This window comes from Periplaneta americana, chromosome 16, assembly GCF_040183065.1.
Source record: "Periplaneta americana isolate PAMFEO1 chromosome 16, P.americana_PAMFEO1_priV1, whole genome shotgun sequence".
Lineage (NCBI taxonomy): Eukaryota > Metazoa > Arthropoda > Insecta > Blattodea > Blattidae > Periplaneta > Periplaneta americana.
In genome coordinates, this window is record NC_091132.1 from 167,793,587 (window position 1) to 167,806,063 (window position 12,477).

A 12,477-nucleotide genomic window follows, 5' to 3' on the forward strand; every position below is an offset into this window, starting at 1 on the left:
TAGTATATACGTTATATTACCGGTTCTTCTGTATGGTTGTGAAACTTGGACTCTCACTCTGAGAGAGGAACATAGGTTCAGGGTGTTTGAGAATAAGGTGCTAAGGAAAATATTTGGGGCTAAGCGGGATGAAGTTACAGGAGAATGGAGAAAGTTACACAACACAGAACTGCACGCATTGTATTCTTCACCTGACATAATTAGGAACATAAAATCGAGACGTTTGAGATGGGCAGGGCATGTAGCACGTATGGGCGAATCCAGAAATGCATATAGAGTGTTAGTTGGGAGACCGGAGGGAAAAAGACCTTTAGGGAGGCCGAGACGTAGATGGGAGGATAATATTAAAATGGATTTGAGGGAGGTGGGGTATGATGATAGAGACTGGATTAATCTTGCACAGGATAGGGACCGCTGGCGGGCTTATGTGAGGGCGGCAATGAACCTTCGGGTTCCTTAAAAGCCATTTGTAAGTAAGTATATACGTCAAAATTAATATACTCTAATAGTACGCGATTTACACGTGGTCCTTTAAACAGTCTTTAATCGAGGTTTTCCTTTACATATATGTGAAAGTAAAATTCTTAAACCCATTTATTTTTATTCAAAACATCGAATGTCACAGAATTTATTGGAAGACTAGGTAAAAACACTATCGAGCAAAACGTGTATATATAAGATTCGCTAGCAAAGGATGTAAATATTCACTGTGAACGTCTTATCTAAAATATATAGTGTATGGTATAAATATTTATTTTGCTCCAATATATGGCAACGAACGCTGAATTTAAAGGTGTTACAAATTTGTTATCAATCAAAATAAGAAAAAATGTCATGCACTGCACTTCAGTACGTAACATGCAAGAAAAAAAATGCTGTGTATCTACTTCGAGATACTATTCCCAAGAATCGTAAATTTTCCTATCTCCCTGTAAGTAACTTTGCACATTTACAAATTATCTCTGCCCTGCATGCAGGCGTATATGACTTTTCATATTGCCCTTAAAATTGAAACATTTTCCACAGTAATCGCATTTGAAACGCCTTTCGCTAGTGTGTACGACTGAATGACTTTTTAGAGACGAAGATTGAGCAAAACAATTCCCACAAGTTTCGCATTTAAATGGTCTCTCGCCTGAATGAACGCGGGAATGAAGTTTTAGATGTTCCACTCGTGAAAATGACTTTCCACACGTACCGCATTTGAATGGCTTCTCGCTCATATGAATGAAAGAGTGACGTTTGAGAGCTACGAAATATGAGAAAGATTTTTCACACAGATCGCATTTGAATGGTCTCTCCCCTGTGTGTACACTAGTATGATGTTTTAGATTTACCGATGATGAGAAACAACTGCCACACAGATCACATTTGAATGGCCTCTCCCCTGTGTGAACGCGGATGTGCCTTTTTAGACTAGAAGACTTTGTAAAACACCTTCCACAAATATCACATATACATTTCACACGGTTCTGTACTGTGTGAATTCGGAAGTGTTTCTCTAGACTTCCCGACCGTGAGAAAGATTTTCCACACAGATCGCATTTAAATAATCTCTCGTTTGTGTGAATGCGTAAGTGACACTTTAGACTGGCCGAATATAAGAAAGATTTTCCACACTGATTACATTTGAATGGTCTCTCTCCTGTGTGAATCGGAGAGTGGTATTTTAGACTTACTGAGTGTGTGAAACACTTTCCACATATATCACATTTGAATGGTTTCTCTCCTGTGTGAATGCGGTAGTGACGTTTTACACTACCCCATCGTGAGAAAGACTTTCCACAGACACCGCATTTGAATGACTTTTTCAACGTATGAGTCTGGAAATGACGTTTCAAAGATTGAGCCGTTACAAAATCCTTGTTACATATATTGCACTTGATAGAGTCATGGCTCATGTTACAACCAACTGAACCATTAAATCTGTAGCTGTCACTCTCTGTCATATTCTGATCACGAGCAATCTCGACGCATCCTGATGGCTCACTCTTCTTACCATGACTGGCATAGCTGAAATGAAAATGTATATATAGTAAAGTCACAAGAGGTAGTTTGCTGATAAATCCACGAGCGAACCGAGTAGATTTATTAGGGAAATCTCAGATCTCAACTGACATTTATTACGACTATTACGTGAATAAAATAAAAATGTAAATAAGTAAAACTACCTAAAATTCGCTCACAAAATATTATTAATTATATATTTATGAAAAAACCTTATTCAGACATTGTGAAGTCGAAATAGATGAATGACTATTATTACAATAAAGAAATTGAACGTTATTCAGTAATACCAATTGACAAATAAAACTCCCTAAAATTTGTTCACAAAATATTATTAATTATATATTTATGAATAAACCTATTCAGAGATTGTGAAGTCGAAATAAATGAATAACGATTATTACAATAAAGAAATTGAACGTTATTCAGTAATACCAATTGAGAAAAGCGAAATACAGGTTAGGAATGTTAATTAAATGTAGTGCGCTTTCCTGTTATTATTGTAACAGAAATATACTTTCATTATCTGCTGAATTCATAATTTAATTTAAAATTTTTATAATATAATTATTACAACTACCAGACTAATACCATAGATATTATATGTAACAGATTGCTCATCCCTATTTTAAAATCGGCAGCATTGTGAAGAGAACAACTGCCAGAATCGCGATCTGTCCGCCGCAAACGAACACGAGATGGCAGTACAGTCGCTAATGCAATTCAAATCGGAGTTAAGCTCTGGCCAGATTTATTCACTTATACCCACTGATTAGATCTCCGTATCTTAACTTTCCCCTCAAAGTCAGGCTTTATACATCGGTCATAAGACTAGTGATGACATATGGTTGTGAAGTTTGGAATTCCGCTCATCCAAGAATCATCAGAAGGCTACATGCAAGTCAACGATCAGTCTGCTTAAAAGTCACTGGTGCTGACTATACCACATCAAATGCACAGCTCCAAGATATGTTACAGATTGAATCATTTTATGATTTCATCACAAGAATTTCAAATAACTTTTCTCGAAAGTTGCTGCATCATCCTAACCCTCTCATTCGAGCTCTGGCTACCTGAAGCGAAATTTGATTAATTAAATGCCTTCAAGAAAAGGATAACTAAGTTAGAACAAAAAATCATTTTAATATCTCCTTATATCACTTTAAAGTAAAAGCCTTATTTATATATAAGGCTGAAACTTACGTACAAATCAAGACAATAAAAATAAAAAAATCAGAGTTATGACGTGACTCCTTATGTAGATGGCAGCACATTGAACATGACAAATTTGTTGCCGTCAAAGCCTATAAGGCCTAGCAATCTGGGTATATTTGATCTAAGGTAATACATTAATTAAATGAAGAATTGATGAAAACGCAGTTAATAAATCTGAAGGAGTGTAATATTCTTCAGATACCTTAAAATGGACATGGAATTAAAAGATGAAGATGTAGATATGGAAGTAGGATTTCGCAATTTATTTAATACTTCATCGTTACATTATCCACTACACCGAGAACTATGAACTAACTAATATGTGAGGAGACAGCTAGCAATGCCTATGTATTCACACCACAGCGAGATATGTTTGCTACATAGTGAAGTCATCTCTATATAAATAATTAAAACACGAATATTATTACGCCAGACGGAAGGCAGTTTGATCAAAGACCTTGTACAAAATATTACTCAAGTTCCTTTGGGTTTGATATGCACTGATGTTACACGAATTTGAACATCTGCCTTTCTAATTGTTACATTGCATTCACGTAATACAAATTTTTTAGGCAACATTTTGGTTAGGTTACCTGTGGGAGCGGGACCAATGACAACTATGCCTTATTTCGAAAGTTACTTCGTTCATTTTCCATAACTCGACAAACGTATTTTCGCTGTAGTGTGTAACGGGACTAAAGCTGCATCTACACAGTTCAACTTTCCATGAGCGTATGTATGCAATCTTGAAACAATATTGAAAGAATCAAGTTCAAAACGTACGTTCAATTAAGATGCATAAAGATTTTGTGTATACATGGCCATTTTAAATGTCTTCATTGCGTAAATATATTAATACTAAATGAAGCGTGTAGTTGCAAAATCAGATACATAACTTTTTTTTTCTTTCCCCCGAAAATGAGTTAATGTTGTATTTCATATCTTCATACGATTCTACAACTGCTATAGCACTGTTATGCTCCAAAGCCAGATACATCACATGGATTTGCATGATGAAAGAATAATATTAGTTGCAAATCTTTGGTTTTTTGCAAACGTTTTTCCTTCATACTGAAAAATTATGTTTTAATGATGTATCTGATTTTGCAACTAAACGCCTCAAATATCAATCTCGCATTCATTGTTTGAATGCGTAAAGTTGAAGAAAAGTTGAAAAAAATGATGGTTTATTTAACGACGCTTGCAAATGCAGAGGTTATATCAGCGTCGCCGATATGCTGGAATTTTGTCCTGCAGGAGTTCTTTTACATGCCAGTAAATCTACTGGCATGAGCCTGTCGCATTTAAACACACTTAAATGCCATCGACCTGGGCAAGGAACGAACCCGCAACCTTGGGCATAGAAGGCCAGCACTATACCAACTAAGCTAACCAGGCCGACTGAAGAAGAAAAGCTGAACAGTGTAGATGAACTTTAATGGTTTCATGCTAATCGATATACGGAAAACAGTTGGGGACTCTGACTGAACAAAAGAACGACCAGGTGATAAATTGATATTATATATATATATATATATATATTAGAGTGAGTGAATTCCACAAGATGAAAATTAATGATATGTTGCTCAACGTGTAAAGTGGACAGCCATTTTTTTTTGCAATGTTCATAATATTAATTTTTTTACTTTCCAGGGAACAATTTCAAACAAGAGAGTTGCCAAGTTCCTTAGAGAAATAGTGGTTTGGGTTATTATTAAATTACAGTCGCGTAGTTACATATAAAAGAACAAAATCATTAAATAATAATTATAACAGAAAAATTAAAATATACCAACTTGAACATAGTAGGTTCTTACGGCTTTTCATATGCCGATTGTACCATAACAAAAGGCTTTAGTAAATAAATCAGTAAATAAATAAATATGTAAATACATAAGTAAATAAATAAATAAATAAGTAAATAAATAAGTAAATAAATAAATAAGTAAATACATAAGTAAATAAACAAATAAGTAAATAAATAAATAGGTAAATAAATAAATAAGTAAATAAGTAAGTAATAACAAAATAAATAAATAGATAATTAACTAAGTAAATAAATAAATATACCTACATATTAACTAAAGAAAAAACAAATAAATAACAATAATTAAATACCTGTAGATGGATGGATGGATGGATGGATGGATGGATGGACGGACAGACCGACAGACAGACAGATAGATAATAAATCTTCCTAACACTATCAAAAATTTGCTTCCGTCATAGTAATTTTCAAATTTTTAACCTCTAAATGAACCACATCCTTTTACGGTAGCTCGTCACTTTCTTTTGAAGTATATAATAAAAAATGTAATTAAGAAGTAGGTACTTCAATTTCATGATACTTAAATCTGACAGCAAATTTAACCTAATGCTGGATTCTACAATGAAGATAGAGGTGAAATTTGAAGCTGAGATGCAGCTGAAAGTGTAGCAGTACTTGGGTGAACTGGTCCACAATCACTTGTCCCAACTTTAACAGCACCCGAACTATGCAGCAGGAAAAACGGAGAACTAGCATGATGCACAGCTAATGCAGCCACAGTAGAAATGTTGCGGATCAAAAATAGTGATTAAATAATAAGGTAAGTAGCACTGAAAATCGAAGTAATTAAAAGCGATATTATATATATTCATATATGAGGCTTCGCCGTCCTCATTGAATAATCAAGACTATATATAGTGAACATATAGATACCTACTATTTCAGAAAAATCGTTCTGACACCGGGAATCGAACCCAGGACCTCTTAGCTTTAAGCACTAAGCGCTCTTTCCCAGGCACTGGGAATCGAACTCAGGACTTCTCAGCCTTATATGCTGAGGAAACAAATAGGGGAAAAAAAGGAGGAGAGTTCGGACGGCACCATGAGTCACTCAGATGGAAAGAGAGCACGGAGCGTAAAGCTGAGTGGTTCTGAGTTAGATTCCCAGTGCCAGAATGAATTTTTCTTCAATAATAGGTATCTAAAAGTGATAATGTTTCTGTCTTTTCTCCTCAAATATCTGTTTAAATGCATGTAGCTGATTTTCGAGGTGTAGCGACGATATATCACAATGTTGTTGTGAATTTTTTAAAAGCTGAAATGATTGTAAGCGGTATGGCGAACAACATTGAGGATACATATTTGCCCACATATAAAAGCACAGTGCTCTCAAAAAACAGTAGGCTAATAAGGCATCACATATAGTAATATTGATAGTAATGAAAAATTTAGTACAGAAGAAATTCTATTTGAATATTCACGTTTTTGAGGGATAATCAATTAAATTCCAGCCAATTAATCATAAGAATAATATATTTAATTTATGTATTTAAGGTAGTGCTGCTTATGATTAGGTTTTTGCCGGAGTGGTTGTTTGCGCACTTTCAATCGAAGACCTCCGGTTACCTCTGATTGATGCTGCGCAGGTTGTATATGTGCTGCGGCGCAGACATACACTTTCCGCTGAGCATTCCTTTAATCGGAACAGGTAGTGATTCGAGTACGCTGACGTCCGCATATCTTTTAAAATAAGTTCTAATTTGTTGTTGTTTAATCTCTCTTTTATGTTAATCTCTCTCTCTTTCTTTGGCTCTTTTTTTTTGTGTTGCTTAAAGTGCTACGTTAGCTGACAGATTTTTTTTCTAGTTTTGAAATTCATAGTATATGTGGAAAGCCGTATTAGTTTTATGTCAATGATTAAATTAACAACATTCAATCTAACTGCAAAACTAACGCAGAAGTAAAGCTTTTCAGTAGCTAATGTAAACATTTATACTTTAATTCTCCTAGAAACTCTCGTTTAATCGCAAAAAGGGTTTGTCAGTTATTATTCTAATCGGTTTAGTTAACGTAAAATATATTAAGGGAGCTTCAGAATGAAACAAAAGAAACGTGGGCTATCAATGGGATAAAGTTTACTGTCCAACATAATTTATTCAGATTCTTCAACGGAAAGGATTGTGATTATTGTGTTAGAGGGTGTTAGTATTTCAACTGCCTCTTCTAAAACGCGCCACTCTTGCTCTGTTATAAAAATATAAGTGGATATCAACTTAAGGATAATTGTAATTATATTATTACCAGATATTTCTTTAGTTTCATTCAGAAATATTTTAATCCAAAGAGTAAAATGTAACTCAAGTTGTCTAAACAGTAAAATATAACTCAAGTCATATTTTAAATATTTCATTTGTTTTTTATTGCCTCGAAAGTTACGTTTTAGAGAAATTTCAAGATTTTTCATAAACTGTGAGACTTTGGGAACAATTGCACTAAAACAATTTAAAAAGAAATCGTGTCAAATGTTTTTCCTAATTGTTTTCATCAAGTTCGCGATTGTGCGATAGCTTCAAAAGGTCTAACAAATTCGAATTTCCACCACCCTTAGAGTAAATTCGCCCACAATGTTTACAGTGTGCGACTTTATTATTATCTTCAACTAAATTAAAGTATTTCCATGCGACGGATATCCGATTTGGTGCCATTTTATTCCACTCACAACTACAGTCAGTCCGTACACGCCAGTCATCCTTCAGCTGTCGCTTCACTCCGAACCCCCCCCCCCCCCTGTATGTCACCTGTTCCACCTACGATAGTATCAGAGATCACCGGTGGAGAGCTTTATTCGTAATCTCAGTTTCGTCCGTGGTAGTAGTCACTCCGATGAGCAGCACTGATTCAAGGAAATCTGGTTGAAGAAAAATCCTGATCTTGAGGAATATTTTCAAGTACATTTTGTGATAATGAAGCCTGAAGTATAGACTCGACTTTCTATAAACAATAGTATCAGCATATTCGACAGCCCATCTCAATCGATATTAATGCTGCGCCATGAACTGCTGTTATTCCTTATTGTTCTTTATCATCTTGCTTTGCATTGCTCTCACAGAGTGGTTCCTTTGCTTACTTTGTTCTCGCGAGTTGTGTGAATTCTGCTTCCGAGTTCCTTTTGTTAGTTTATGCTGTTTATGAATAGTTATAATTAACTACTAGACATAAAATGAAAATAAAAATGGATGTCCAGGCCAATTCTGAAATATCACTTTCGCAAAAAAAAAAAAAAAAAAAAAAAAAACCATAGTTTGCTAAGTACCTACTTTATTATATCAAAAAACGAAGAAAGATGAAATTTCCAATGCTGAGATTCAGTGTGGTTCTGGTTCAAGCAAACGAATAACCATTCTTGCTTCACCATTTGAAGAGTCAGAAAGTAATATAATTTAATGGAATTTATTTTAAATAATAATCGTGGCAACAATTAAACACTAGTTCTTTCCATTTTATTTAAAATTCCTTGAAGGAAAACCAGTACTTAGTGAAAAAAAGGTAACCCCTCAGAGATTTGTTAAAAAGTTATTCTAATGTATATAATGTATAAACCCTATTCTCGGCGATAGTTTTGTAAAAATATAGACTATATATATGTATCTTTCCTTCCTTTCCCCTTTTTGTTCTCTTCATCAGCCGATAAATTTATTATCATAGCCTCTTTTATTGTGAATTTTATTTAATATTCGTATTTTCTTTCTTTTTTGTTATATTATTATTTTATTACATTACATTTTTTTATATTCTACCTTACTTTTTTCATATTAACCATTTGTACTAAATGAGTTGCTTTTACTATATTCCAATGTATTTTACTTTCTTTTTTCTATTATTGTATTATTTTCATGTTGTTTAGTGTCGATTTTATTATGCTATTTTTATTATTATTTTTTTTGTAATATTTTAGTATCCTATTCTTTAACTTTTTGTTAAATTTTAACTGCTTGTATACTTTGTGACCTGGTAGAGTGTAATAGAAGGTCCTATGGCCTTAAATCTGCCAGTATAAAGAAATAATAATAATAATAATAATAATAATAATAATAATGATTGTTATTATTATATTACGTCATATCAGTACCGGTAGTAAGATCTATAAAAGCATTCATATGAATAAACAAATCCATCCATTAGATACAATATAATCATATCCTATAACATTTATGCCTTATGCCATCATTAAATGAAGTTGTTAAAGATTGCAAGAAGAAGTGAACCAACCTCACTTCACTCACCTCTCAAGCAGAACTTCATCCTCCTTTGAAGTCACTTCCACTTTCCCTTCCTGCTGAACTCTGTCCAGATCCAACGGATCTTCCTGAAAACACGAACAAATAATCAAGAATGTTTTAGTTGATGATGTAGGTGATATGTTTCCTATGTCAGACCTGAACTTCCTAATGAGTAAAACCAAATTTTTTAGTAAATTTACAAAATCGAAGAATTTTTCTCCAAACTGCTTTCATTATCGTCCTTCACAGATATTTGCTTAAATTCAGGCTATTTCTCTGTAAGCTCACTGCAATCAAGTTCCTACATTGCAAAAATGTGCACGTGGTGTACTAAAGTCCAGCATATTATGCAGCCTCAATTTACTACAATGTTTGAGGTAAATAAATAGGACATTGAAATAGATTTTAACATTAATATGTTCCTCCAATATGCCACTGTTGAAAGGTTTATTTCTCCAAGAATCAGACTCTGTAACACGATTTCTTTTTCTTTCTGAATAATAAAGCGGAATATAATCATTCCCCCTCCACACACGCGTATTGGACTTACTGACCATTAGTATTAAATATAGAACGTAGAGCGTCCCCAGGATTCAGAAGATTCAGAACTGGAAACTGAGTGAGATATGATACTTCAAAAATGTCTTTTTCGAATGTTATGAAATATTAGAATTTACGAAATCCGTGGCAGATCAATTAGGTTTTCTTAGATCAAAGATCGCACTAAACGACGTAAATGCTCATTTTATAATTGGTAAAAGAAATTGGAATATGATATGATTGTATTTCTCAACATATTCGGTCCTGCAGGCCTTCACATTTCTGTATTCGAGCCAGCAGTCCCTTACTTGCACTATTTACAACTTTTAACAAAGACATATTTTGACACTTGAAGGCTCTTTTTACTATGTCTTTCATGTCCCTTCACTTTCACTTGCCCATCCTTCTAATTAATTCATTATTATTCTACTTTTCTTCCCTTTTTCTCAGTTCACTTAAAAACTATTCCTACATTCAACTTCATTCCCTACTTTCTCATAACTAACTTAATACTTCCTTCTTGTAAATAATAATACTTACTTACTTACTGGCTTTTAAGGAACCCGGAGGTTCATTGCCACCCTCACATAAGCCCGCCATTGGTCCCTATCCTGAGCAAGATTAATCCATTCTTTATCATCATATCCCACCCCCCTCAAATCCATTTTAATATTATGTTCCCATCCACGTCTCGCCCTCCTGAAAGGTCTTTTTCCCTCCGGCCTCCCAACTAACACTATATGCATTTCTGGATTCGCCCATACGTGCTACATGCCCTGCCCATCCCAAACGTCTGGATTTAATGTTCCTAATTATGTCAGGTCAACAATACAATGCGTACAGTTCTGTGTTGTGTAACTTTTCCATTCTTCTGTAACTTCATCCCTCTTAGCTCCAAATATTTTCCTAAGAATCTTATTCTCAAACATCCTTAACCTACGTTCCTCTCTCAAAGTGAGAGTCCAAGTTTCACAACCATACAGAACAACCGGTAATATAACTGTTTTATAAATTCTAACTTTCATACTTTTTGACAGCAGACTGGATGATAAAAGCTTCTCAACCGAATAATAACAGGCATCTTCCATATTTATTCTGTGTTTAATTTCCTCCCAAGTATAATTTATATTTGTTACTATTGCTCCAAGATATTTGAACTTCTCCACCTCTTCAAAAAATAAATTTCCAACTTTTATATTTCCATTTCATACAATATTCTCGTCACGAGACATAATCATATACGTTGTCTTTTCGGGATTTACTTCCAAACCTATCTCTTTACTGGCTTTAAATAAAATTCCCGTGTTTTCCCTAATCGTTTGTGGATTTTCTCCTAACATATTCACGTCATCCGCATAGACAAGCAGCTGATGTAACCAGTTCAATTCCAAACCCTCTCTGTTATCCTGGACTTTTCTAATGGCATATTCTAGAGCAAAGTTAAAAAGTAAAGGTGATAGTGCATCTCCTTGCTTTAGCCCACAGTGAATTGGAAACGCATCTGACAGAAACTGACCTATACGAATTCTGCTGTATATATCACTGAAACACATTTTAATTAAACTAGTTTCTTGGGAATACCTAATTGAATAAGAATATCATATAAAACTTCTCTCTTAACCGAGTCATATGCCTTTTTGAAATCTATGAATAACTGATGCACTGCACCCTTATATTCCCATTCTTTCTCCACTATCTGTCGAATACAAAATATCTGGTCAATAGTTGATCTATTACGCCTAAAAGCACACTGATGATCCCCTATAATTTCATCTACATACGGAGTTAATCTTCTCAAAATAATATTGGACAAAATTTTGTACGACGTCAACAAAAGTGATATTCCTCGTAAGTTATTACAGTTAGTCTTGTCCCCCTTCTTAAAGATAGGTACGATTATGGACTCCTTCCATTGTTCTGGTACAATTTCCTTTTCCCAAATAGCAAGTACAAGGCTATAAATTTCTCTTGTAAATAATAATACATATAAATTATTTAGTACGGAAGACCTAATCCCTGTTGACTATTTCACTACACACTTAACCTATTATTATATTCGCTGTCTAAACACTTCTTACACATCTCGTTAGTGCTTGTACCCTAGCAACATTGGTTTCACTTTATTTATAACACTATTTAACGCTGAAAAAAGTACAACATTTCACTTCCAATTATCCATTACATAACTAAACCTGCTATTATTTCAACCCACTGATACACCATTTCCTCAAATTATAGACAGTTTTTTCTCCACTGTTGCCCCCAGCATTCTTCTCTCTCCTCTTCTGCCTTTCAACTTCAAGGTCACCAACTATTTTGCTACCTCACACTTTGCTTGTTTCGCTGGCTTGATCTTGGGGTGACGTCATTAGTGGTCGCCTATTTGGTGATGCAGCTGCTGTATTATGTTCACTGCCTGAGTGGAATTAGCTGACGATGACTTCTTTCGATATTCTTCCCTCGCAATCTCCTGAGTCACTGCCCTCATATCTTCCACAACATTACCTTTCCTATTTCACTATTATTAACAATCCTTCTAACCCTCTTCTTTATTTCTATTCTTTTACTTTCATCAATATTCTCTCCATTTCTCGACGCATTCAAGATCTCCAAACAAAATTCAACACCAAATAACTCCCCGTTAATTTTCAATTTGCCTTTAAATAG

The 12,477-nt window shown here is 34.3% G+C and overlaps 1 protein-coding gene across 3 annotated transcripts in view; it reads right to left on the reverse strand.

Moving 5' to 3' along the window:
* Positions 1-12,477, reverse strand: part of LOC138691834 (zinc finger protein 235-like) — a 50,904-nt gene continuing 38,427 nt past the window's right edge. For all 3 annotated transcript variants that reach the window (XM_069814332.1, XM_069814330.1, XM_069814329.1), the window contains exons 4-5: positions 9,274-9,356; positions 1-2,013 (exon numbers count right to left, since the gene is read on the reverse strand). In XM_069814332.1, coding sequence (XP_069670433.1) covers positions 957-2,013; positions 9,274-9,356 — 1,140 coding nt within the window. In that variant the 3' untranslated portion in view covers positions 1-956. The remainder of the gene's footprint in view (positions 2,014-9,273; positions 9,357-12,477) is intronic.